The sequence below is a fragment of the Quercus robur genome, chromosome 3, assembly GCF_932294415.1.
Source record: "Quercus robur chromosome 3, dhQueRobu3.1, whole genome shotgun sequence".
Lineage (NCBI taxonomy): Eukaryota > Viridiplantae > Streptophyta > Magnoliopsida > Fagales > Fagaceae > Quercus > Quercus robur.
In genome coordinates, this window is record NC_065536.1 from 45,194,294 (window position 1) to 45,221,827 (window position 27,534).

The 27,534-nt window shown below is 34.2% G+C and overlaps 4 protein-coding genes across 6 annotated transcripts; all 4 read left to right on the forward strand.

Annotated features, from left to right (window-relative positions):
• Positions 1-706: 706 nt before the first annotated feature.
• Positions 707-3,391, forward strand: LOC126719645 (uncharacterized). Its single transcript, XM_050422178.1, has 7 exons — positions 707-743; positions 886-966; positions 1,058-1,126; positions 1,253-1,321; positions 1,526-1,557; positions 2,521-2,704; positions 2,802-3,391. Exons 1-7 carry the CDS (start codon positions 707-709, stop codon positions 3,389-3,391), a joined length of 1,062 nt encoding a protein of 353 aa, XP_050278135.1.
• Positions 3,392-4,240: 849 nt separating this feature from the next.
• On the forward strand, positions 4,241-5,281 carry LOC126719646 (uncharacterized). The gene is made up of 2 exons (XM_050422179.1): positions 4,241-4,733; positions 4,830-5,281. Exons 1-2 carry the CDS (start codon positions 4,241-4,243, stop codon positions 5,279-5,281), a joined length of 945 nt encoding a protein of 314 aa, XP_050278136.1.
• A 9,518-nt stretch (positions 5,282-14,799) lies between these two features.
• Positions 14,800-18,885, forward strand: LOC126718052 (protein NRT1/ PTR FAMILY 6.1). 3 transcript variants are annotated; one of them, XM_050420090.1, is made up of 5 exons: positions 14,800-15,010; positions 15,880-16,128; positions 16,409-16,626; positions 16,828-17,408; positions 17,852-18,885. In XM_050420090.1, the coding sequence occupies exons 2-5, from the start codon at positions 15,891-15,893 to the stop codon at positions 18,711-18,713; spliced, it is 1,899 nt and encodes a 632-aa protein (XP_050276047.1). In that variant the 5' UTR covers positions 14,800-15,010; positions 15,880-15,890; the 3' UTR covers positions 18,714-18,885. The 3 variants fall into 3 exon arrangements, with proteins under 3 accessions (XP_050276047.1, XP_050276045.1, XP_050276046.1); XM_050420088.1 differs by lacking the exon at positions 14,800-15,010 and adding an exon at positions 15,073-15,321; XM_050420089.1 differs by lacking the exon at positions 14,800-15,010 and adding an exon at positions 15,332-15,446.
• Positions 18,886-20,583: 1,698 nt separating this feature from the next.
• On the forward strand, positions 20,584-23,405 carry LOC126718053 (mediator-associated protein 2). The gene is made up of 5 exons (XM_050420092.1): positions 20,584-20,734; positions 21,154-21,321; positions 21,786-21,864; positions 22,038-22,121; positions 22,795-23,405. The coding sequence occupies exons 2-5, from the start codon at positions 21,184-21,186 to the stop codon at positions 23,172-23,174; spliced, it is 681 nt and encodes a 226-aa protein (XP_050276049.1). The 5' UTR covers positions 20,584-20,734; positions 21,154-21,183; the 3' UTR covers positions 23,175-23,405.
• Positions 23,406-27,534: the final 4,129 nt, after the last annotated feature.

A 27,534-nucleotide genomic window follows, 5' to 3' on the forward strand; every position in this document is an offset into this window, starting at 1 on the left:
GCTTTCTTCTGGTATAAGTGCTTTTGTTTAAAAGAAATCTTGATCTGTCTTTTTTTTTCCCCCCCCTAATATTATGCACTGTCACTGCAGTTCGATGATGGAGTTCTGAATTAGTTTCTTTCTTCTTCTTCTTCTTCTTCTTTTTTTACAGATTTTTTTCTTTAAATTCCGAAATTTATTAAAAAAAGAAGAAGTCAAAATGACATCGTTTTGGCTCAATTGACGGCAACCCCTAACTGAGTTCTAACGGAGTCCTGCATTGACAAAAATTGAAAGTGAGAGGACTGAATTGACAAAACTGAAAATTAAAGGACTGAAATGAAAAAATGTGAAAATTAGAGGGCCAATTTTGCATTTTTGCCTTTAATTTAATTATGTAGAAATGAGTTCGCAAAATACAGCAATGGTGAATACCGATAACATAGAACATCGTCGACAATGATGGAGATATTATGCTCGCTTGAGAAGACAACGAGAAGACAATGAAAGCAGAAATATTCGATTGGCAAGACGTCGTGCTAATTACTCAAGACAAAGACAACAAACTTTGGGTGGTGATCACATTTTGGTGGGAGGCCCAGCAAATTTAAATGAAGAAGATGTTGTACATTCTAATTCAACATCAACAAACCCATCACTAATACCACCTAATCAAGAGGCTGGACAAAGTCATCGGCTTACACATATCCATAACTTGGCACGTAATATGCCAGTTGAGCATAGGGCTATGCAAGAAGTCAATGGTGAGATTATAGTTTTGTATCTTTAAACATTCTTCATTGCTTCGAATCTTATTATTTTGAGAAAATTTATAGTTTCTGGCATATTAGTTATATGTCAATGTATACAAAGATACTAAGTCAATGTTTATAATATTAAATTTAGGTTTCCCTCCAACCTATTCAACTATAACGGCAAACAACATTGTGGCTGGACCAAGTCATATAACTTCTAATGTTAATACTGGTAAGTTTTATATAATATATTTATAAAGCATTAACCATTATTTTTTATATATAATTATACCAATTGAGCATTCTATATAAGTACATTGCAGTTACAGAAAGAATTGAAGGAGCTGAAAATATAGTTGTGCAAAACCAAGGGGATGCCTATAAAGAACAAGGTTCATTACTCAATGTCACAATTTTTATCTTCAATTTCATGTTTATAATATCCTTCTATAAAGCTTTCATCATTATTTTATATATATAATTACACCAATTGAGCATTTTCTATAATTACATTACAGGTGTAGAAAGAAATGAAGAAGTTGAAAATATAAGTGATCAAAATCACGGGGATGGCTACAGAGAGCAAGGTTTGTTACTTAATGTCATTATTTTAATTTCAATTTACATGTTTATCATTATCAATTTTATTATTTGTTAACAAGCTGCTTATTCGAAACGTTATTAATATTTTGCTTATTTCACAACATAATATTTGGTACAATTTTAATATTTTCTTTCACAACTATTATAACACTTTTTATCACTAATTTTTTCCTCAAAATAAAAATTAGGTGCTGTCAACACATTTGATGGTACTGCACATGTAATAAATTGTATGTGAGGCAGATACAATTGTGCAAAGGATTATAAAGAAGATATAGAGACCATTAGGTACCAACTACCACAACCAAAGACATGTTGCTTTTGTAATACCCGTTTGTTCCATCGAGAGACATCCTCGATGTGTTGCAAGGATGGAAAAATATCCTTACCCAACATACCAATTTGTCTTGAATTTAGGGAGCTCATTTGTGAGCAAACACCATGGGGCAAACATTTCAAGCAATATATACGGTTTTACAACAACATGTTTGCATTTACCTCAATGGGTGTGCACATGGATGAAAGCGTGGCCTTGAATAGTCGAGGAATATATACATTTTGTGCCCAAGGTGCCATCTATCATAGAATTGGTAGTCTTTTATCACATACACCTCTTAGTGTGCGACATCTACAATTGTATATCTACGACACCGGTCTTGAAATACAACGCAGAATGTCTTAATCTATAGAAGCTCACGAAGATATTGTGCGACTTATTCAAAGGATTTTAGATATGCATAACCCATTTGTAGAGAAATTTTGTCAACTATCTTGAAGTCCAAATTTACATCAATGTAAACTCCTCATTAAAGAACAACCTCTAAACCAACCTCATTATTGCCTTCCCAGTGCTTCCCAAGTGGCAGTTATTATTGTAGAAGGAGAAGAAGCTGGTCATTTAAGTGGTAGAGAAATTTTGGTTCAAATGTTTGGTGGTAATTTGATTAATGTTCAAGATACAGCAGGATATTATGATCCATTGTAGTACCCAATACTTTTCCATTTGGAACATATGGATGGGATATCAACACATGTGACGCTAATAGAAGTTAAGTATCATGTTGTGATTATTATGCATACATCTTTCATGTAATAGTTTTATTATTTTCAAATTGTTTTACTTCAAAATGACGCTTACACTATAAAATAACTGAACCTACATCCATTTTTACTAATGTCCCAGGTTCGCGACGATGCTCTATCAATGATTTGGTATGGCGGACACCTTTCACAACAGTATTTTGTTAATAATTATGTAAAAATTGAAACACACAAGCTTAGGTTGTTTGAGCACAATCAAGATTCAATTAGGGCAAATCTGTACAATGGCCAACAAGATGCTTTCCATGAAGGAGAGAGTGATACTGGTAATGTAAACTTTACACTTGAAATTTACATTACTTTATTAATGGCAAATTGGTATCAATATTTATTAATGACCCAACTTTTTTATCTTATATTTAGGAAATGTTGGACATAGAACCATTCTACCTTCATCATTTGTAGGAAGCCCACGTGATATGATCCAACGATTTCAAGATGCAATGTCATTGGTTCAAAAGTTTAGGAAGCCAGATTTATTCATCACAATGACGTGTAATCCAAGATGGGAAGAAATCCAAAATGAGCTTTTACCTGCACAAACCGCACAAGATCGTCCATACTTCCTTGCAAGAGTTTTCAAATCGAAATTTGAAGAATTGAAGGATGATATTGTGGTCAAGGGGGTTCTTGGAAGAGTTATTGTATATGTGCAGGTCTTTGAGTTCCAAAAAAGGAGTTTACCACATGCACATATGCTTATAATTCTCGATGAAGATGATAAATTGCATAATTTAGAGGATTACGATCCAGTTGTTAAAGAAAAAATTCCGTGTAAGGAGGAACAACCTCAGTTACATAAAGCTGTTCTGAAGCATATAATACATGGTCCTTGTGGAGTACAAAATCCAAGATCATCGTGTATGAAAAATGGGCAATGTAAAAAAGGATACCCAAAGCCTTTCTTGCCAGAAACCTACCAAGGCAATGACTCATATCCTGTTTACAAATGATATGATACTAATAATCTCATGCCAATGAATGATCATTGCAGGATTATGGTAGACAACACTTGGGTTGTTCCATATAATCTTTGGTTACTGCTGAAATATAAGTGTCATATTAATGTTGAAATATGTTGCAATATCAAGAGTGCAATGTACTTATATAAATATGTGTATAAAGGCCCAGATCGTGTCTCTATGGAAGTTAGACCAGGCCCAAATTATGATGAGGTCCAATAGTACATTGATGCAAGATGGGTATGTGCTCTAGAGGCATGTTGGAAGATATTTTCTTTTCCTATGTATCGAATGTACCCTAACGTTTTTTGTTTGCAAATTCATCTTCCAGATAGACAATAGGTACCTTTTAGACCACATGAACCTATTGCTAATGTTTTGGAGCGAAGTAAAAAAACAATACTCACTGAATTTTTTTATATGAATATGATTGATCATAATGCACGAAATTATCTATATAGAGAGTTCCTTGAGCATTATTGTTGGAATTATAAAAACAAAACATGGACATGAAGAAGATCTCATAAAAAAGTTGTGGGCAAGATATATACTATTTCTTCATTTGATGGAGAGAAGTTCAATCTGCGTGTTCTTCTTAATCATATCAAGGGGCCAACAGGATTTGACGATTTATTGACTGTGAATGTGATAACCTATCCAACTTTTAAGTAAGCAGCTAAACAAAGGGATTTACTAGAGAATGATAATAGCATACGATAGTGTCTACTTAAGGCAAGAGATATTCGAATTCCATCAGTTTTAAGAAGATTGTTTGCAACAATATTGGTATTTTGTTTACTAACTGGAGTAAGAGAATTGTGGAATTAGTTCTATCCATATATGGTAGAAGATTACCCATCAAAATCTGTTACAACAGAGACACATCGTACAAATAAACTTCTCAATGATTTAGAGGCATTACTCTTGCAATATGGAAAGCATATTACAGAGTACGATTTGCCAATTTCAATTGGAGAATGTGACAATGATTTAGCTGTACCAAGACTCATACAAGATGAGCTAACTATTCCTAATGTAGATGAAGAATTCACTTTAATTGAGAAGTTGAATAACGACCAGAGAGTTGCATATGAGACAATTATAACAGTTATTGATTGTAAGGAAAGCATGATATTCTTCGTCGATGGGCCAGGGGGAACTAGGAAAACATTTTTGTATCGCACAATATTGGCAACCTTGAGAAAAGTCGGTCACATTGCAATTCCCACAGCTACATCTGGCATAGCAGCAACATTACTCCCTGGTGGAAGAACAATGCATTCCAAGTTTAAGATTCATTTAACTCTCGATGTTTCATCTACTTGCTCAATAAGTAAACAATCAAACTTAGCTAAACTTATTAGACGTGCCACCATAATTATTTGGGATGTAGCCCTAATGGTAAATTGACTTGCACTTGAATCTTTAGATAGAACATTTAGAGATATTATGGAAGTAAATTTACCTTTGGGTGGTAAGGTGCTAATTTTGGGTGGAGATTTTCGTCAAGTACTTCCGGTTGTTCCAAAGGGTACAAAGACAGAAATGATTGATGCATGCATAGTCAAGTCCCCATTATGGAAAGATGTCAAAGTGTTACATTTGAAGCAGAATATGAGATCTATCAACAATGAAGAGTTTGTTGAGTACATACAACACATTGGTGATGGGAATGAACCATATATAATGGATGATTTGATTAAACTACCCCCTTCAATGGCAATGCAATGGGAGGGTCAACATTCTATATACAACTTGATTGATCAAGTTTTTCCAAGTTTGCAAGAACATGCCAATAATGCAAGGTATATGGTTGATAGGGCTTTGCTAACACCTACAAATGATGATGTTGAACAACTTAATGCAAAGATAATTTCTTAGTTTCCAGGAGATGAGTTTATGTTACATTCTTTTGATGAGGTTGAAGGAGATACGCAACATCTATATCAACAAGAATTCCTAAATTTTATATCTCCAGGGGGTTTACCACCACATATATTAAGGCTAAAAAAGGGTGCTCCAATTATGTTGTTGCGCAATATAGATCCAAAAGCCGGATTATGTAATGATACAAGATTGATATGCTGTGGATGTTTTAACAACATAATTGACGCTGAAATTTTGACTAGATAATATGTGGGTACACGCGTTTTTTTGCCAAGAATCCCTGTGAAGACAACAAAAAATGTACACTTGCCATTTGTAATGATCAGACGACAATTTCCTGTATGTTTGAGCTTTGCACTTACAATAAACAAAGCGCAAGGTCAGAAAATTCCAACTGTTGGAATTTATCTTCCTAATCATGTTTTTAGTCATGGCCAATTATTTATGGCGTTGTCAAGGGGAGTCTCCCAATCCACCACAAAACTATTGGTGCAAAAAGGAAGAATACCTGAGGAGGAATGTGTTCACATAAGAAATATTGTATATAAAGATGTTTTGTCCCCTTCATCATAGGTATTAATTAACAATTGAAAAGAACTGTCTTACATATAGATTTATTTTAATAATTTACAAATTTTAATGGTTATGCTATCTTTGTTTTAATATTTCATTTCTTGAAGTTTTTTATATATACAATTAATTGGTAAGATGAAGGATGCCCAATTCAAATGTGAGGATTGAGTCCACTATGCTAAATAATGGAATGCATGATTTTCTTACTGCTCATTGGGAGAAGTGGAATCAATATCAAACATGGAGGCCATTGATAACAAGGTATATTTCTTTTTAATGATATCTTTAATCAGCATCCCTTTCTATTGTTTTATCAAAATTAATATTAAAAATGTCATGCTGTGTATGGGTTAGGTTCGAAAATTGCAAATTTATTCACCTGGTTGGGGATTCACTGTTCGAGCTGACAAGAAAAAGCTTTGGAAAGAAGTGAAATGAGTTTTAAAGTCACAAGAATTGGAAAGGTGTGTTACGCTATTTTTTAGAATAGGAAAATAACTAATTGATAATCTTAATATACAAACATTTTTTTTCTTCATTTTGAAGTTCCAAGAACAAAGACAAACAACAAATCACTATCAAGAGCAATGAGGTTTCCAACATTTATAAGAATAAAGACAAAGGAAAAATGAAGGACGATGTGTTCTCTAACACTCATGCCAACAGAGACAAACGGAAAATGAAAATCAAGGACAATGTGATTTCCAACATCCAAGAGCAAAAAAAGATACGAAGAAAAAAAAATCAAGGACGATGCAATCTTCAACACCCAAAACAGTAAAGACAAAATGAAAATGAGAGTCAAGGACAATGCGATAACAAAGCAGGTACAAATCATTACCACGTCTACTTTTAAAAAAAAAATTAATTACATAGTTTTCATATAATTTTTTTTAAAAAAATTTGGTAATTAAATGATAGTTCTTCAAGTCCCAAGCTGAAGTAGACCATTTTACATACATGGAGGTATGCAATATCATAACAAGGTCAGTTCAAATATTTCATTTTACAAGTTTATGTTTGATGTTTATTGTGCTTATTGTTATTATGTACGTTTTAAAGTCTCTATTAATAACACAAACTAACACATTTTGTATCATAGGTTTATGGAAAATGCTACTGGAAAGCAATTAGAATGTGAAACAAATAGCATTGCTCCACCAACTTCTCCACCGTAGCTAGCATAATATTAATAAGTTCACCTATTCCATGTTTCAGATGTAGTGCACTATTTTACAGTTTTACCTTATGTAAATATTTCAGTTTACTACATTGATCCATCAACTTCTTCATAATAGCTTTTGTAAAGGTCATCACATGTATTTTGTAAGTAGTTTTATTGTTACAATTTTATTATGTATTTTCAATATATGCACTATTTTTAAGATTTATTCAAAGGATCTTTTTTTTTCCTCCCCCTAAAGGTTAATACTAAATTATTGCATCATCTTCCAATCAATAACACGTTGATTACAGCATTTAAAAAAAAAAAAAAAAAAAAAAAAAAAAAAAAAAAAGAAGGCAAAAATGGATAATAATTACAGAATACTAGTCTTTGAGCACACGCTCACACACGTGCTCAAAGGCTCTTCTATTTTTTCGATAAGGATTAATTTAGAGCATTTATTATAATTTGGGATTACTACATTTTCCAATAAAAAAAAAAAAAAAAACCCAGGGGAGTGATGAAAAATTATTTCTCCATACAAGATACTCATCACACCCCTGGGTTTTTTTTTGTGATTGAAAAATGTAATAATCCCAAATTATAATAAATGCTCTAAATTAACCTTTACCCAAAAAATAGAAAAGCCTCTAAGCACGCGCGTGAGCGTGTGCTCAGATGCTAGGATCTCTAAATGTTCTATCTAAAGATTCAAGTGCACGAAGATTTACCATTGGGGCTTCATCCCAAATAATTATGGTGGCACATCTAATAAGTTCAACAAAGTTTGATTGTTTACTTACTGAGCAAGTAGATGAAGCATCGGGAGTTAAAGGAATCTTAAACTTGGAATGCGTTGTTCTTCCACCAGGGAGTAATGTTGCTGCTATGCCAGATGTAACTGTGGCAATTGCATTGTGACCGGCTTTTCTCAAGGTTGCCAATATTGTGAGATACAAAAATATTTTCCCAGTTCCCCCTGGCCCATCAACGAAGAATATCATGCTTTCCTTATGATCAATAATTGTCATGATTGTCTCATATGAAACTCTCTAGTCGTTATTTAACTTCTCAATTAAAGTGAGTTCTTCATCTACATTAGGAATAGTTAGCTCATCTTGTATAAGTCTTGGTACAGTTGAGTCATTGTCACATTCTCCAGTTGAAATCGGTAAATCATACTCTGTAATATGTTTTCCATGTTGCAAGAGTAATGCTTCTAAATCATTGAGAAGTTTATTTGTACGATGTGTCTCTGTTGTAACAGATGTTGATGGGTAATCTTCTACCATATATGGATAGAACTCATTCCACAATTTTCTTACTCCAGTTGGTAAACAAAATACCAATATTGTTGCAAACAATCTTCTTAAAGCTGATGGCATTCGAATGTCTCTTGCTTCAAGCAGACACTATCGTATGCTGTTATCATTCTCTAGTAAAACCCTTTGTTCAACTGCTTGCTTAAAAGTTGGATAGGTTATCCCATTCACAGTCAATAAATCGTCAAATCCTAGACATGATTAAGAAGAACACACAGATTGAACTTCTTTCCATCAAATGGTGAAACAGTATATATCCTGTCCACTACTTTTTTATGAGATCTTCTTCGTGTCCATGTTTTGTTTTTATAATCCCAACGATAATGCTCAAGGAACTCTCTATATAGATAATTTTGTGCATCATGATCAATCATATTCATATAAAAAAATCCAATGAGCATTGTCTTTTTACTTCGCTCCAAAACATTAGCAATAGGTTCATGTGGTCTAAAACATACCTGTTGTCTATCTGGAAGATGAATTTGCAAACGAAAAATGGCAGGGTACATTCTATACATAAGAAAAGAAAATATCTTCCAACATGCCTCTAGAGCACATACCCATCTTGCATCAATGTACTGTTGGACCTCATCATAATTTGGGCCTGGTCTAACTTCCATAGAGACACAATCTAGGCCTTTATACACATATTTATATAAGTGCTTTACACTGATGATACTACAACATATTTCAACATTAATATAGCAGTTATATTTCAGCAGTAACCAAGGATCATATGGAATAACCCAAATGTTGTCTACCATAATCCTGCAATGATCATTCAATGGCACAGGATTATTAGTATCATATCGTTTGTAAACAGGATATGAGTCATTGCCTTGGTAGGTTTCTGGCAAGAAAGGCTTTGGGTATCCTTTTTTACATCGCCCATTTTTCATGCACAATGATCTTGGATTTTGTACTTCGCAAGAACCATGTATCATATGCTTCAAAACAGCTTTATGTAACTGAGGTTGTTCCTCCTTACACGGTATTTTTGCTTTAACAACTAGATCGTAATCCTCTGGATTATGCAATTTATCATCTTTATCGAGAATTATAAGCATATGTGCATGTGGTAAACCCCTTTTTTGGAACTCAAAGGCAGACATATACAATAACTCTTCCGAGAACCCCCTTGACCACAACATCATCCTTCAATTCTTTAAATTTCGATTTGAAAACTCTTGCAAGCAAGTCTGGACAATCTTGTGCGGTTTGTGCAGGTAAAATCTCATTTTGGATTTCTTCCCATCCTAGATTACACGTCATTATGATGAATATCTCTGGCTTCCCAAACTTTTGAACCAATGACATTGCATCTTGAAATCGTTGGATCATATCGCGTGGGCTTCCCACAAATGATGAAGGTAGAATGGTTCTATGTCCAACATTTCCTAAATATAAGATAAAAAAGTTGGGTCATTAATAAATATTGATACCAATCTGCCATTAATAAAGTAATGTAAATTTCAAGTGTAAAGTTTACATTACTAGTATCACTCTCTCCTTCATGGAAAGCATCTTGTAGGCCTTGGTACAGATCTGTCCTAATTGAATCTTGATTATGCTCAAACCACCTAAGCTTGTGTGTTTCAATTTTTACATAATTATCAACAACATACTGTTGTGAAAGGCGTCTTTCATACCAAATCATTGATAGAGCATCATCGTGAGTCTTGGACATTAGTAAAAATAGATGTAGGTTCAGCTATTTTATAGTGTAAGCGTCATTTTGTAGTAAAAAAAATTGAAAATAATAAAACTCTTACCTAAAAGATGTATGCATAATAATCACGATATGACACTTTACTTCTATTAGCATCACGTGTGTTGATATCCCATTCATATGTTCCAAATGGGAAAAGTATTGGGTATTGCAATGGATCATAATATCCTGTTGTATCTTGAACATTGATTAAATTACCACCAAACGTTTGAACCAAAATTTCTCTGCCACTTAAATTCCTTTGAATAAGTCGCACAATATCTTAATGAGCTTCTATAGATTGAGACATTCATCGTTGTATTTCAAGATTGGTGTCGTAGATATACAATTGTAGATGCTGCACACTTAGAGGTGTATGTGGTAAAAGACTACCAATTCTATGATAGATTACACCTTGAGCACAAAATGTATATATTCCTTGACTATTCAAGCCACGCTTTCATCCACGTGCACACCCATTGAGGTAAATGCAAACATGTTATTGTAAAACTGTATATATTACCTGAAATGTCTGCCTCGTGGTGTTTGTTCACAAATGAGCTCCCTAAATTCAGGACAAATTAGTATGTTGGGTAAGGATATTTTTCCATCCTTGCAACACATCGAGGATGTCTCTCGATGGAACAAACAGGCATTATAAAAGCAACATGTCTTTGGTTGTGGTAGTTGGTACCTAATGGTCTCTATACCTTTCTTTAAAATCCTTTGCACAATTGTATCTGCCTCACATACAATTTATTACATGTACAGTACAATCAAATGTGTTGACAGCACCTAATTTTTATTTTGAGAAAAACTTTAGTGATAAAGAGCGTTATGATAGTTGTGAAAGAAAATATTAAAATTGTACCAAATATTATGTTGTGAAATAAGCAAAATATTAATAACGTTTTGAATATGTAGCTTGTTAACAAATAATAAAATTGATAATGATAAACATGTAAATTGAAATTAAAATGATGACATTAAGTAATAAACCTTGTTCTCTGTAGCCATCCCCGTGATTTTGATCATTTATATTTTCAACTTCTTCATTTCTTTCTACACCTATAATGTAATTATAGAAAATGCTCAATTGGTGTAATTATATATATTAAATAATGATGAAAGCTTTATAGAAGGATATAAACATGAAATTAAAGATAAAAATGGTGACATTGAGCAATGAACCTTGTTCTCTATAGGCATCCCCTTGGTTTTGCTCTACTATATTTTCAACTCTTTCAATTCTTTCTGTAACTACAATGTACTTATATAAAATGCTCAATTGGGGTAATTATATATAAAAAATAATGGTTAATGCTTTATAAATATATTATATAAAACTTACCAGTATTAACATTAGAAGTTATATGACTTGGTCCAGCCTCAAAATCATTTGCCATTATAGTTGGATAGGTTGGAGGGAGTCCTAAATTTAATACTATAAAGATTGACTTGGTATCTTTGTATACATTGACATACAACTAACATGCCAAAAACTATAAATTTTCTCAAAATAATAAGATTCGAAGCAATGAAGAATGTTTAAAGATACAAAACTATAATCTCACCACTGACTTCTTGCATAGCCCTATGCTCAACTGGCATATTGCGTGCCAAGTTACGGATATGTGTAAGCCGATGATTTCGTCAGCCTCTTGATTAGGTGGTATTAGTGATGGGTTTGTTGATGTTGAATTAGACTATACAACATCTTCTTCATTTAAATTTGCTGGGCCTCACACTAAAATGTGATCACCACCCAAAGTTTGTTGTCTTTGTCTTGAGTAATTAGCACGACATCTTGCCAATTGAATATTTCTACTTTCATTGTCTTCTCAAGCGAGCATAATATCTCCATCGTTCTCGATGACGTTCTATGTCATCGGTATTCACCATCGTTGTATTTTGCGAACTCATTTCTACATAAAATTAAATTAATTTATAGTGGTCGTTGCGTAAACATACACAATAATCAATAGTGTCAATGCTGTTCTTCTAAATGTTTTATTGAACAAAAGTACAATGAATGTAGTTTAAGTTCATAGTAGTCGGAACAGCATCAAAATTCACGTTTAAGTTCAAATTCGCGTTTTCCTCTTTTTTCTTTTTTCTTTTTGAATCTCTTCCATATTTTTGGGGAAAAAAAAAAAAAAAAAAAAGAGTCCAACTATAAAACCACTACTATAACTTCTCCATCCATATCCTTATATTTAGGCACTAACATATCTAATTTTGAAAGAAAATAAAAGGCTAAATTTTAGGGAAATTTAAAAGTTTAAGGTGGGGAATTGATGTGACCCTATCCTTATTTAAAAGTTTATCAAAAAAAGAAAAACTACACTTTAAAAAAAAATCCCATGTTCTATCCTTGTACTATTTAAAAAAAAAAAAAAAATCCGCTTTCTATCCCACGTTTTAAAACTATCCAACCACTTGATACATGGCTTGCATTTTTGGATTGGGATTTGGATGCTTCTACTAATTTTTACAATAGTTGAGTATCCAATGAGTTTAAAATTGACAAACTATGATTATCAATACTTATATTGCATTTTTATAAGGTACATAAGTAAATTAATTAGTTTTTTGTTAAAGGAAATGCTCCTAGAAGGATCCTAAAATTTAGTAACTACACATCCATGTTTTTTTCCCCCTTTTTGGTGTTGTTGATGTTGTTCTTTTTTTCAACTTTTATGTATGGCAGTTATAATTTTTTTTTTAATCCTAAAATTTAGTTTTTTAATCCTAAAATTTAGCCATTTACTACACATCCATAACATAAGTAAATAAAAGCTTAAATTTCAAATTTTATGGCAAGAGATACACGTCTCTTTTGGTGTTGTTGTTCTTTTTAAAAAAATTTATTAACATTTATCAATTTTTTTAAATCCAAAAATTTAGTTTTTTAGTCCTAAAAGTTAGCCACTAACTACACATCCATAACAAAAGTTAAAAATAGTTTAAATTTCAAATATATCAACAACATCAACAACCTTTAAATCTGAGAAAAAGGTACGTAACATTTTTTATGAAGTAGTAAATTAATACTTATAAAAAAAATTTTAATTGAATTTGACATAGAATTATACAAATGATAAATAGAGTTTCTATTACAAAAGAAATTTTTTTACAACAATTTCTTAGATAATAACCACTTTATGTGAGGTTTAATACATATAATAATTCTTGTAAAGTCTCTCACCTGAACTTATCTAATATTCCATTCCAATGACTCCTCAATGCAACCCAAAAAATTTGTGCATATGTGAACCTGAGAAAGATAAAAGAATTAGGGTTAAACCAAGTATTTAAAAAAAAAACTTTAATCAACAAACCAAAGTTAGCGTGCGTGTTATTAAAGATAATAGCATAAGTTTGTTAAAGTTTGTGTTTGATTTAAATTTTGATGGGACAATTTTTCCTAAAAATCCTATTAAAATTATTCAAAATAAAGATAAAGATTTTTTGAATTTAACCACATCATCAACTATTTAAATAAATAACTAATGGAGATCTAAAAAAAAAAAAAGGAGTTAACGTGTCAAAATTACATTTAAAAAAAAAAAAAGAAAAAGAAAAAAAATGGGAGTATAACATTTCAAAATTACATTAAAAGAAAAAGAAAAAAAAAAAAAGGGAGTTAACATTTTAAAATTACATTAAAAAAAAAAAAGAAAAAAAAGGGAGTTAATGTGTATAAAAAAAAAAAAAAAAAAAAAAAAAGTAGAACTCAAGGTTGCTACATACCTAAATAAAAAAAATAAAAAAAATTTAATCAACAAACCAAAGTTAGCGTGCGTGTTATTAGAGATAATAGCATAAGTTTGTCTTGAGATGTGTTTTTGATGAGTATGAGAGCTCCAAGATAAATTTGTTTTTTCTTTCCCCTCAAGAAATTGATTGGATAAGAATTGGAATAAAAAAATCGAATTAAATAGTTAAATTTTCAAATTTTTGGACTGATAGAAATTGACACAAGGTTTAAAGGATAACGACCAATTATGCAATTTACCCTTATAATTAATTAACCATAATTGCACATGTCTAGCACTAAATCCTAATCATAATAATGTGTATTAACCATTAAAACTTGATTTGATTAAAACTTGCAATCTAGAAGTTTGATCGAACCAAATAACACCTTTTTTTTTCTTTTCTTTTTTTTTACTAGGTTTAAAACTTTTAGATGTGTTTTATATGAAGACTTTGGAGATCCAAGGACCAAATTTACAAATTTTCCCTCAAGTCATAAAAACATGGGTTTTTTTTCTTATTAAGGACTTGAGGTTAAAGAAAAGTTACAAAATGATTTTTTTTAAGGAAAAAAATGGGGTGTTTATATACAAAAATTACATTCATTATCACATCAATTTATATTATTTTAGAATGATATAATTTTAAAAAGTTGTCCTAGATGATTTAGACGATTTTGCTCTTTGTTTGTAAACATTTTCTAATAAAATTGATATTTTTCTATAAATTTAAATAAATAAATAAATAAAAAAGCTTTTGTGATTTGTCACAAAGTCCGATCCCCAAAAGTCAAAACAAAGTACAGTAATAAATTGCCAAATGGGACCCGTTTAATGAGATGAACTGGACATAATTAAATAGTACTACTACTAACTACCACCATTCTTAATGGTTGGTCCACATAAAAAAGAAAGGGGAGGGAAAGAGAAAAAGAAAAACATCGAATCGAAGAGCATGTATGCAAGGATCAAGGATGCGAGACATTTATATCGGGACCTCAGAAAGATATGGATGTCTAACTATATGTCACCCAAATTAATCAGCATTAATGTTTGTTTATATCATGCAGCTTATAGCGAGAGAGGTTTACTGTTGAAGGGTTTGTTGTGGCGTCAGCAGCTGGACTTGTTTGGAGAAAGAGTGTGGCTTTCAACAATCACATACGGATAACCTCTCTTTCAGATGGGCCATTAAGTGTTTGCTTCTGCCACTTTCACTTTCTGATACATTTTTTTTTCCTTATAACCCATTTATTGCATTTGGGTCTTCTTGTATCTATGCCTACGAGTGTCTTCACGTGTCGGTTGGATCTCTTTCAACGTTTCAACTTTCAAGTGGCTTAATATTTTTGGATTGTCGTTTTTTGTAACTGTCCCAAAAGATTGAATTCATTCACTTCTATGCTTTAATAGCTAGATATAGACAGAGCTGCTCTTCCTCTTATGCATAGTGGTTGAACAGTGAACACTCATACTAGAACATAGTACTAAGTTGCACTGTAATAAGGGTATGTATTTTCTTGCTCTCGTGAATGATTGGTATTCCCTATTTTGCTTTTAAATTTCAATTTTAATACTTTACCAACAACATGAACAACGTTGTGCACTTTTGTTCTTTCAAGTTTCAAGAAAGGTAAAGCTTGGCATCGTAAGACTTGGAAACGTCATGATTGTTCATTAAGTTTCTATGTTGTTAGGAAAGTTTCAGAAATTTTAAACAAAATAATTTATACGCAAGCTCGAGCTATTGTTTTGGTCCTTATTATATATTTTTAAATCCATTTCAAATTGCGGGAGCAGGATCTTCTGGGTTTTATAGTACTTTTATTAGACCTTTATCTTTGTTTGGTTGTTAAGCCAAGAGTAGTACCAGGATGAGTGAACTCCTGAAAAGTCCTTATGTTGCACCCCTTTCTTTTGAATTCCGATAAAATAGAATGACTAATTTGTTAAGCATACTCTCAAAAAAATTTGTGACTAAGGCTTGGTTGTTGTTGTTATGTATATATTTCTTATGATCATTTATATCATTTCTCAAAACTGTAATAGGAGTTGGATTTTTTCAGGGAGTTGAGGAATGGATACCAGAGAAATTCAGTCACCTGAGGATGGGGTTGAGACACCAACTGTTTTGGATGGAAATTCTGACTCCATTCATACAAAGAAGCTAGGAATGTACTTCATTGAATCTGATGATAGGCGGACAGCGTTTGGGCGTGGTTATACGGGTGGTACCACACCAGTTAATATTCATGGAAAACCTATTCCAGATCTTTCAAAGACGGGTGGCTGGATTGCTGCCTTCTTTATATTTGGTAGATGATATCTTTCAGTTTGATTTTTCAAATTTCTGTGTCTTTATATTTCTATTGTTTGGTTGCTGGTAAAACTGTGAAGAACTGAAGTGACTGTTCCTATGTTTGTTGTTGTTGATGTCGTTGTTAACAAATGAATCCATTCTGATTTGGTTGGAATAGATGTCTAAAGCACACTTGAGGTGTTTGTGTGTGTGTGTGTGTGTGTGTATGCAAACATTGGCCAAATAATTATGGGATATGATTGAATTGTAATGAACTGGAGTCTTTATTTGTCCAGGGAATGAAATGGCAGAGAGAATGGCTTATTTTGGGCTTTCAGTGAATATGGTGGCCTTTATGTTCTATGTTATGCATAGACCCTTCTCCAGTTCATCAAATGCGGTAAACAACTTCCTAGGGATATCACAAGCTTCCTCTGTCCTTGGTGGTTTTCTAGCTGATGCATATCTTGGTCGATATTGGACAATTGCAATCTTCACAACAATTTATCTGGCGGTAGGATCTATATATGAACCCCTGTATATGAAATGTTTTTAGATACATTATTAGTTTATCCTTTTTTTCAGGTCATTTCAGTATACATTATTAGTTCTTACATTTTCCTCTACTACAGTTCCTTGTTTTACTAGTTTATTCTAAAATTGGTAGTATACTGATTATGATTATCACATTCTTTTTGAATTTTCTTTCCTGGAGGGTTTGACAGGAATAACCTTATGTGCAACAATGAGCATCTTCGTGCCAAACCAAGATAATTGTGATCAGTTTTCACTCCTGTTAGGCAATTGTGAGCCTGCAAAACAATGGCAGATGGTATACCTGTATGCCGTACTTTATGTGACAGCATTTGGAGCTGCTGGTATAAGGCCATGTGTTTCGTCTTTTGGAGCTGATCAATTTGATGAAAGCAGACAAGACTACAAATCTCTCTTGGATAGGTTTTTCAACTTCTTCTATCTTTCTGTTACTATTGGAGCAATTCTGGCCTTCACTGCGGTAGTATACATTCAAATCAAACATGGATGGGGAGCTGCTTTTGGTTCACTGGCTGCAGCTATGGGCATATCAAACATGGTATTCTTTCTTGGAACTCCTTTGTATAGGCATAGGTTGCCAGGAGGCAGCCCTCTAACACGGGTTGCCCAAGTCCTGGTAGCTGCATTTCAGAAGAGAAATAACTCATTCTCTAGCAGTGAGTTAATAGGCTTGTATGAGGTTCCTGGAAAACAATCTGCAATTAGGGGTAGTGGAAAGATAGCTCATACTGATGATTTCAGGTAGGACCGATCCTTCTTTTACATTACTTTTCCCTGATTAGTGATTGCCATAATAATGATTAATTCGTTTTTTCCTAACATCTTAAACTTTTGGGACAATCCCCACCTATCAAGAGGAGTCTGGGCTCACACATGAGACAGTTTTAGAATAATGATTAAATCACCATTTCTTAATAGCTTAAGCTTTTAGGACAACCAAGAATTTATCAGTTATTAGGCACATAAAATGCTAGATCATTATGATTTTTTCTACTGGCCTAAGCAGCAGCTAAGGCATCAAATGGAACAACGGAGTAACAAAGCACCTTAAGAATTCCTATTTCCAGTGATTCTGAAGGATGTCTCTCCACATTAACTGTTTTCTGGTCCGCATAAATAATAAGTTGTTACTAAACTGCTGATTTATTTCAATATATGATATCTGAGACTTTTTGGCCCTACAGATGTTTGGACAAGGCAGCAATGCAGCTGAAAGAAGATGGTCCCAATCCAAGTCCTTGGAGGCTTTGCACTGTGACTCAAGTAGAGGAAGTCAAGATCCTTTTGAAACTTATCCCCATACCAGCTTGCACAATAATGCTCAATGTAATCTTAACAGAGTTTTTAACTCTCTCAGTACAGCAAGCCTATACTCTAAACACCCACATGGGTCATCTAAAACTCCCAGTAACATGCATGCCTGTATTTCCTGGTCTCAGCATATTTCTTATACTATCTCTCTATTACTCCACATTTGTCCCAATATCCCGACGCATAACTGGTCATCCCCATGGAGCTTCACAACTTCAAAGAATAGGCATTGGTCTATTAGTTTCTATCCTTTCTGTGGCATGGGCTGGGACTTTTGAAAGGTACCGAAGAAACTATGCAATAAAACACGAGTACGATGCTAATTTCTTAATTCCGATGCCCAACCTAAGTGCGTACTGGTTGTTGATTCAATATTGCCTGATTGGCTTAGCTGAAGTATTTTGCGTGGTGGCATTACTAGAATTTCTCTATGAGGAAGCCCCAGATGCCATGAAAAGTATAGGATCTGCTTATGCTGCTATAGCTGGTGGTTTAGGTTGCTTTGTAGCCTCTATATTGAACAGCATTATCAAATCCGTCACAGGAAACCCAGGCAAAGGACAGCCATCATGGTTGTCCCAAAATATAAATACTGGTAGATTTGATTATTTGTATTGGCTCCTTACTGTTTTGAGTCTAATAAATTTCTTAGCTTTTCTGTATTCAGCACATCGGTACAAGTACAGAGCAAGTCATAATTTTGAGACGGGGAAGCAAGATGTAAACAACAAATAGAATTCCCTCTCCATGGTTAGTTAAATAGGAATTGGGCACATTAGTTGGATAAGGGCCAATTTCCCTTGCACAATTTTCCTCTTTCTAGATTTTGTACTTGAAAAAGTGTTAGGGTATGTTTGGTAGACTGTAATAAGAGCTGTAATGTAATAGTTATTCTTTAGTTTGGTTATGCTTTTATTACAAGGAGTAGTCATTCCTTATAAATAGATATTCTTCAAAATGAGGAATAATCATTCTTCTTTAAAAGGTTGTATTAGCTATTCCTTAGTAAGTACAATAATTTCAAAACTTAATATATTTTCAAATAAGCAAACTTTCCATATACATCTAACAATTATAAAAATAAAAAATCATAAAAAATAACACATATTTCTCTTAAATTTAAAAATGACAATTTTTAAGGAGATATAATTGTATGAGTAAGATATTTTCTAAAATAAATGTTAAGTTTCATTTTAATGTTATAAATCACAATCAAACTAATGAATGTGGATTACAACATGAACAGTGCATTAAGGCAAATGCATAGTGATTTCATTAACGAACAATAATCAGAAAATATTTTTTATTGTTTTCAGTTTTCAGCAAAATAAGCAGCATCCAAACGCACATTTAATAAAATAAGTGGTGACTTCATGTAAACCCTCAATCTAGGGGGACAAATGACTCGAGTCGAGCCACACATTTTAAGAGGCACTTAACACAACTTCATCCATTCACATGGGTCTTGACTTGAACCAAAAGAATGAGTCTACTTAGGGTTGCGATTTTTCACAAAAGCCAGTACCATCATGTTGTCCTAAGGTTAAGCAACAACTATTATCCATAAAGATTGATTTATTGTTTTATAGTGAATTTTGGTGTTTTTATGACGATTTTTTGAAAGGGGTTTCTATCCTAAACTATACTCCATTTTATACTTTATTTCTTAAATTATCAAAATGTACGATTGACCCTTCAAAGTTATAATTCAATAACTTAACCCCTTAACTATTTGTTTTCGGTTAACTCTAAAGGAATTTAGTATTAGAAGACCAATTTTTAAATGACAAAGGGTAAATTAGTCTTTTAACACTACATTTTGTTAGACTTAATAGAGGAAGTGACGAGAGCATGACAGAGCAAGGGGCCGGGCCTCCCCTGACCCCCAAAAAAATAAACAATTAGAAGGTAAATTTACTGGCAAAAATGGCCCATTACCATCAATTTTGAAAATAATTTGCCCAGAAACACTGTTTACGAACAATATAGCAATATACCATTTTTTTAGGTACTCGAACTTGGTGAGCTCGAGTACCATGTTTTTTTAATCCACTATCGCCCCATATTCAAGGAGCCCTATAGTGGCGTTTTTAAGCCCTATAGTGACGTTTTCGAGCCCTATAGCGGCGTTTTTAAGCCCCCATACCAGGTTAAGGGGCCCTATAGTGACGTTTTCGGGCCCTATAGCGGCGTTTTTCTGCAAAAATTTTTTATAAGTCCCCATAACAGGTTCAAGGGGCCCTATAGCGGCGTTTTCCTACAAAATTTTTTTATAAGTCCCCATAACAGGTTCAAGGGGCCCTATAGTGGCGTTTTTAAGCCCTATAGTGACGTTTTCGGGCCCTATAGCGGCGTTTTTTTTTTTTTGAGAAGATGTTTGACTTAAAAAAACATGGTACTCGAGCTCACCAAGCTCGAGTACCTAAAAAAAGTGGTATATTGCTATATTGTTCGAAAACAGTGTTTCTGGGCAAATTATTTTCAAAATTGATGGTAATGGGCCATTTTTGCCAAATTTACTACTAAAATTATATTTGGGCCCCCTCTCCTTCCAAGAAAATATCAGCCCAGCCCAACGAGGAAAGTATCAGCCGTTTAACAAACCTAATTCCGAAAAGAGAGAGAGAGAGAGAGAGAGAGAGAGAGAGAGAGATACAGACGTGAGTTGAGAGAGAGATCAACCACCGGCCATCGACTCACCGCCATTCGCCGCCGTAGTTCCTCCAGCTGCCCACCCCACCTCCGACGCCGAACAAGTATATATTCTCTCCTACAAAACCTAATACTGATGTGATTTTTCTCTGATTCTCTTTCTCCGCACTATACATTTATAATTTGTGTGAATGTGTTATTGTGGTGTTTGTTTGTTTTTGCTGAGGATGAATGTGAATTGAGTCTGTGACTGTGAATCTGTGATTGTGTTTGTGAGTAGTCTCTGTCTCAGAGACTGATAATTATTTTTGCAGTGAGTTGTGAGTAAAGTTATATTATATATAGAGAGAGAGAGAGAGAGTAGGAGCTGTAAAGGATATAAAATAGTTTTTATTGATAAGGTGGGTGTTACTAAGAAGGTGTTTGTTGAAATGCTTGAACTGGGGTTGATTGGTTATGACTTATGAGTTTACTTTTTCGTAACCTAAATTGTAATTGTTGCTCTGCTTTTTTGGAAATACAGTTGGTTGTTTTTTAGTTGAAGATTGAGGTAATGGATTCCGACAATGAACAAGGTTACAAACCTCGACCAGATTTTCAGGTAGAGGCCAAGGAACCACTTATTGATCTTAGTTCAACAGACAACACAGAACTTTGGCTCATTCAGTGGCCCAAAAGTAAAGATAAAGAAGTAAGTTTTATTCTTTTGTGTCTGCCATCTCAGTCTGTTTCTTTCAAACCCGGTTTCAGGATAGAAGAAAAAAAAAAAAATTTTGATGAAAGGTTTGTAACAAACTGTAATTACCATGTTAATTTTGTATTTTTCCATACTTGAAATAGTTGAGGTTGTTATGTGTATTTGATATAAGACTTAAACCCAAAATTGGTTGGCTGGGCTTTGCTAATTTGCTTTCAAAATTGTACCATTTATTGAAGTCTGGATTTTTGTGTCATCTTAGCTTAAAAAATTAACTGGTTTGAATGAGGCAACTCAACCAAAAAATAAATTAGTTGTCTGGATTTGACTTCAATAGCATCAAAGATTTAACAGCAAATTTTTGTATAAGTCATTGGAATAACTGCTATCATGGTTTGATCATTGATGTCACTGAGGCCAGGGCATTGTGTTTATTAAACGATCTATGGGTATTGCAGCTTCCTGGACTTGATGGCCAAGAATTGTCTCTCAAACTTCATTGCGACGGACAGTTGGGCAGTTTTGAGGATTCTTCTGGTAAATATTAATATTCTGCAGTGGTTCAAGGGAGAAACTCTAGTCTCAGCATCCATTTTTTCTTGTGTTAATCCTCTTCTAGCATGTAATGTAGCCTGATTTGTAACAATGTTTACTGTTTACACCATATGATTGTCAGCACTTTTCTGATTCAATCTTGTGCATTTTGACAGGAAAAGCTTATGATGTTGTCAGCTTTGCGGCTCAAGAGTCAAATGCAACAGTTTTTCTTTCCTCTGCATCAGAGTCAAAAATTGGTATGTGTGTATTGGCTTCTTGCTTTTCTTTTTTCCACATCTTTATAATATATTTTCAGATTCATTCAAAGTTAACCCATATGAATTAAGATGCATCAGTAATTTTTACATATCTATCATATTTGTACCAATATACAAGTGTTTCATTCACTTCATTTGGATATACAAAGTTAATTTTCAGATGATGTTGCCTATGAGGCTCCATTTGGTCTTGTCTGGCTTCCTTCTTTCTGACAGCTTATGTAAGCATTATAGGTCGTAGAAGAGAAAAGCAAGTTCCAGAGAGGGATATCCTAGTCTATTTTGTTAGGTGCCTGTTTTATTTTTCCAATCAAGGAACTCATCTAGTCCATGTGTAACTCTAAGCCCAGTCATACTTAGATTCTGATTTTGTATCTGAAGTTTGTTTATGAATACAATCAAGTTGTCTATGCTTCCCACTTTGAAAGATTGTTTTTGGTGTTTGATCCTGTGAAGTTCCATCACCAAGGTCTAGTTTTATGTCTTTCATTTGGTACTTTACCCATAATGAAATGAGAACGGTTATATTGATTTAACCTAATCTTTTATATGGGTTGCCTTTGTTATTACTGCCATTATTATATTGAAATTTGTTATTGTTACTTGTTACAAGCTTCATGCATTCCAATGATAAAATAATATGTGTTGGCAGTTGGGAAGATTTCACGGCTAGTTTCCCTTGTCCATTATCCAGAACCTAATGAAATTCAAAATCTGAATTCCAACAGCTTGAGACAAAGTTATCAGAATTCTAGGGGAATTTCATTGACAAATTCTTCGCGTCAATTCTCTACCCCAAGTTCTATTCTGAGAAAGTCTCAATCAACAAGTCGACATCAGAGAAGTTCCTTGTCTGAACTTGGGGAGCCGTCAGAGACTCCAAAAAAAAGACATGTTCGTGAATCTGCTGGGTCTATGGATCATCGTACTCAAGATTCAGGACGAGGTAACAGTGAGCTTACCTATTCAGGGCTGTCAGATCGTTCTCATCAAAGTAAGTCAAAGAAGAAAGTTAAAACTGAGGAGGACTAAGGTGCCCCTGCCTTCATGATAAGTTTATCTTCTTCCAATACGCAAAATGAGTTCTCCAGTTCTCCTCCCTCTCTCTGTGGGATAAGTGGAGGTGCTAAATCATCAATGCTGCTCTGGCATCATGATTTACAAATTTTCTAGTTCATTTTGTATTTGGATTGGAGATTTTTGAATCTTCTAGAAAATTTATCTGAAAGATGATGTGAGAAATTAAATATTTTCTGCTCCTTATTTCTTTTTTCTTTTTTTCTTTTTTTCCTTAAGTTTTGGGCTCATGTTATGTACTTTAAAAACCCAGTCTTAACCTCTTTATTGCTTGCTCTCTTGTACTGGTCTCGATTTTCTGCAAATATATGATTTGCAAACCGAATAAACCTAATCATGCAATCAGAACCAGTTCTTCTCTAACAATGATATATAGAATATAGTTGCATATAATCTGCCCTTTGTAGCAATCAACATGGGATGCCAAATGCTGCTAATAGGAAGAACCAGGGAAGAAGTCCATTCATCAAGACTTTAATTTGGTAGTTCAGGTTCCATTCATCATTAATTCCAAGTTCAGAAAATACCCTCCTTACAACATGTTTTCCCACTGATTCCAATCCTATACGTCATCATTATTTCCATCTCCTCAGTGCATTTTACTCAATCTCATGTTGCTCACATACTTGATAGGTTGTATCATGAATTTAACTAGTAAGCTATTGTATGGAGCCAGGTTACTAAATAATTTTTTTTTGGTAAACTACTAAATAATTATTCGTTTCATGAGGAGTTTAAATACGTCAATTCCATGATATTGGACTTATATTTTACTGGGACGGAATTTATGTGTTCCGGAAACAGTCTCTCTTACACTTGTGTTTAGCATTAATGTACTTCCTCAGTTTAGAACTCATTTTGAGAAGCTCAAGGGTTGTCTAGATTTGTAGTTTTCCATTACCCATAACTCTGTTTTCCATCACCCATAACTCAAAACTAGTGGGTCCCACGGCTGAGTAGTTTGTTTAGATGTGTTTTCAGTTTTTGTTTCCATCACTTAATTCTCTGATTTTTGAGTAATGAGTTATGGAAACTAAAAACACATTTTAGATGTTTTCAAGTTATCAAAACTGAGTTTTCATGGCATTTTGGTAAATAAACATACATACATGGGACCCACAGTCAAACCTTTTGCTCTCTTCAACACACGTTGTCTTCTTCTTCTTCTTCTTCTTCTTTTTTTTTTTTTTTTTTTTTTTTTTTTCAAATTGGGTTTTGGGTTTGGTTGCATTTTTTTTCTTTTTCATTCTTTTTCACTGGGTTTCTGGGCTTGGGTTCTCTTTTTTCTTTTTCTTTTTTTTTTTCCTTTTCACATTGGGTTTCTGGGTTTGGTTGCATTTTTTTTTTCCATTTCTTTTCACTAGGTTTCTGGGCTTGGGTTCTCTTCTTTTTTTCTACTTCTTCTTTCTTTCTTTCTTTCTTTCTTCACTTCTCACGATCTTTTCTCTTCTTTATTTTCCCTCTTTTAGTTATTTCTAAGCTTTATAGTGTAATTTGTTGTGGTGTTGAAGGTGTTGGTGGTGTGAATGGTCGGATCTGCTATGGTGGATTGGTTTGATGTTTTGTGGTTTGCACGGTGATGGTTTTTTTCAGTTGGGTGCTGGGTTCGATGAATAGATGAAGAGGGAAGCGATGAACGGTGCATGAGAACAATTTGGGTTAGGTGAGTTTAGGTATCAAGGGTTGAAGGAAAAAGAAGAAGAAGAAGAAGAAGAAGAAGAAGTAAAAGCTGCACTAAGTCAATCTGTGGGTCCCACAAAAAGTAAAATTTGTTGAGTTATCAAAGTTGGAAACAAGTGCCAAACATGCCACTTTAGGAAGTTGTGGTATTTTCAGTGATAAGTGATGAGTGATGAGTGATGATATTTGAGTGATGAGTGATGAGTGAGCATTTTTTTAAATCCAAACAGCCCCTCAGTGTCCCAGAAACTATTTATCTAGTTTTTTTTACTGAAAGTGTTTTTAAAATATACTTGTACCTTAAAAAATTTTGAATAAGTAAGAAAATGCGAGAAAAAATGAGGTTTTAAAAAACTATATATAAAAGCTAAAAAAACTAAAAGCTAAAAGCTGAGTTTATAAGCTGATATTAAACAGACACTTAATCATTGTAGGGTCACAATTTGCAGCGCAAGCTCAAGATATATGGAGTTTTGGCCCAATGAGTCCAATACAATAAATTTGTAAAGAATGGGTCAAGGAACTAGGTCCTAATGAGTTGGACAACAGCTAGTATTGAATTGCATGACGATTAAATACAAATAAAGGATGCTAATATCAATGGACTTTCAGTCCAAGGAGGTCAGACCTGTATATAATGATCACTCTTGGATATCAAAATGATTTAGATTGCTATAATATTTTCTCTCTCTATTTTCCGATCCCCTTCTCATGGAAGGTTTCTCACATTATATAGCTCATTTTATGTCATCTTGATTCTACACTTGTTGATCATCTGAGTCCCTAGTGAGTGCTCGTATTATCAGACACCCCTTTTAGCTTTCTGTGGGTTATGATAGCCAAGGCAGCACTGTTCAAAAGTCTTCTCCACATAAATACGACCAGAAAAGTAGTTACAATGCATTTAATGCAGTGGTAGCAGCTTTTCCTTATATATTTTTGAGTTTCCTTCTTTCTCGTATGTTAATGAGGCACATTCCTATCGCTGGAGCCTTTTGGAGGGTCACTCTAATTGCTAGAGTACACACTTGGGCTACATTCGTCGTATCCGAGGAGGGATTCCTCCTCGGATCATCTTCCATTCATTCCCTACTTATGAGATTTTAATTGGGAATCCCTAACAATTATTTGCTCCTCCTCGGACTTGTCAATGTCCCGGATAAAGCCCAAAACCCAATATATGATCTTAGGCCCTTACCCCTACAATAGCCCCTCAAAATTCTGGTTTTTCCCTCTTATCCGAGGAGAAAAAGTGGGGTTTTGATTTTTAAGGGATAAGACCCACTAATTCTTTGATTCACATGTGTGGGAATGCGGTTTTACGCACCTCATAATTGTCACTGATGCTTCGTAGCCCACGAGGCGTTATTAATTACTTTAGGCGACTTTATGTCCCCCGCATCCAATAGTGAAGCGCTAATACAACGATTGACATTTTTCCTAGAATTTTGAGCGGGAGTATTCCCACTTACTCTCTCCCTCTATATAAAGCCTTGAGGGAAACCATTTTCCTATTTTCTTCAAAAACCTTCAAGTGCTCCAGAGAATTCCAGCGCCTCATCTCACAAAACACTCTAAATTCCTGAGTCTCTATAGCTACTTCTTATAAGAAGTCTTTGCGAATCTTTCTAAAAGTTTCAGAGATTTAGCATACGTGTTCCTGTAAGTCTTTCATTTCTTTATATTCTTCTTTTTCTTCTCAGCCTTCTTCCTTGGCCTTTTTCTTTTTAGAAGCCTTTCTCTGTGTCATTTCTAGTCATTTAGATGGGTAGGTTCAAGCACCTAGTAGATTCGTCGGCCGGTATGGAGGGTTTTAGGGCCAAATACCATATCCCACAAAGAATGGGTTTAGAATATTGTCCTCCAAACTGAATACTCACTGACAGAGAGATGGGTCAAGTCGTCATTCCTATGATTGCTTTCATAGAGGGAGGAATGACGCTTCCCATGGGTAGGATAACTAGGGACTATTTGCTTAACCACAGATTGACCCCCCACCAGTGCACTGCCAATATGTTCCGAGTTTTAGGGTGCATAGATACTCTAAACGACCAGATGAACCTTGGCCTCACATGGCACGACGTTGCTCATTTGTACGAGTGCCACTTCCTTTCCGGGGGATATTACCTCAAATCTTGGTCCGACGAGGTGAGATTGATATTTTGCCTTCCTAAGTCCAACAAAGGCTTGAAGGACGATTATCTGGTCGTTTCTGGGGAATGGCATGACGGTCTTCACTGCCCAGTTAGGGTAGGAACACCAGGTGGGGTACTCTAGGATCAGGTCCCTCGGCCGGGATCTTAGTCTTCTGAGCTTTCCCTTTACTTGATTTTAGTTATTTGTTTTCTCGGATTAACCACAATTTCCCTTTCGGATGTTTTACAGATAAAGATCACATCACTCCGAAGATCAGTTTGATCAACGTTCAAGCTCTCAATTACCTCCTAAGGTCGGAGATTTTCATGAGTGAAGATGGACAGTTACAGGCCACTCATTTGATTTTGGACTACGAGCCGCTGTCTCGCATCTTCCAGGACGTAGGCTAGGCTATAAGGGCCGAAAGTCCCAGATTGGCTCGAATTGATGTCTCCAAGCTGGGATTTTTAGCTCGGAGAGACCTTCCACCCGTTTAGCC

Bases quoted from the DNA above. Each gene is read 5' to 3' on its own strand.
- LOC126719645 (XM_050422178.1), top strand. From the start codon at position 707: ATGCCAGTTGAGCATAGGGCTATGCAAGAAGTCAATG. The intron at 967-1,057 runs GTAAGTTTTATA...AGTACATTGCAG, and splicing joins AACTTCTAATGTTAATACTG to TTACAGAAAGAATTGAAGGA. The intron at 1,322-1,525 runs GTTTGTTACTTA...AATAAAAATTAG, and splicing joins GGATGGCTACAGAGAGCAAG to GTGCTGTCAACACATTTGAT.
- LOC126719646 (XM_050422179.1), top strand. From the start codon at position 4,241: ATGGTAGAAGATTACCCATCAAAATCTGTTACAACAGAGACACATCGT. The intron at 4,734-4,829 runs GTAAACAATCAA...TTGAATCTTTAG, and splicing joins TTCATCTACTTGCTCAATAA to ATAGAACATTTAGAGATATT.
- LOC126718052 (XM_050420090.1), top strand. From the start codon at position 15,891: ATGGATACCAGAGAAATTCAGTCACCTGAGGATGGGGTTGAGACACCA. The intron at 16,129-16,408 runs GTAGATGATATC...TTATTTGTCCAG, and splicing joins TGCTGCCTTCTTTATATTTG to GGAATGAAATGGCAGAGAGA. The intron at 17,409-17,851 runs GTAGGACCGATC...TTGGCCCTACAG, and splicing joins GCTCATACTGATGATTTCAG to ATGTTTGGACAAGGCAGCAA.
- LOC126718053 (XM_050420092.1), top strand. From the start codon at position 21,184: ATGGATTCCGACAATGAACAAGGTTACAAACCTCGACCAGATTTTCAG. The intron at 21,322-21,785 runs GTAAGTTTTATT...TGGGTATTGCAG, and splicing joins CCAAAAGTAAAGATAAAGAA to CTTCCTGGACTTGATGGCCA. The intron at 21,865-22,037 runs GTAAATATTAAT...GCATTTTGACAG, and splicing joins CAGTTTTGAGGATTCTTCTG to GAAAAGCTTATGATGTTGTC.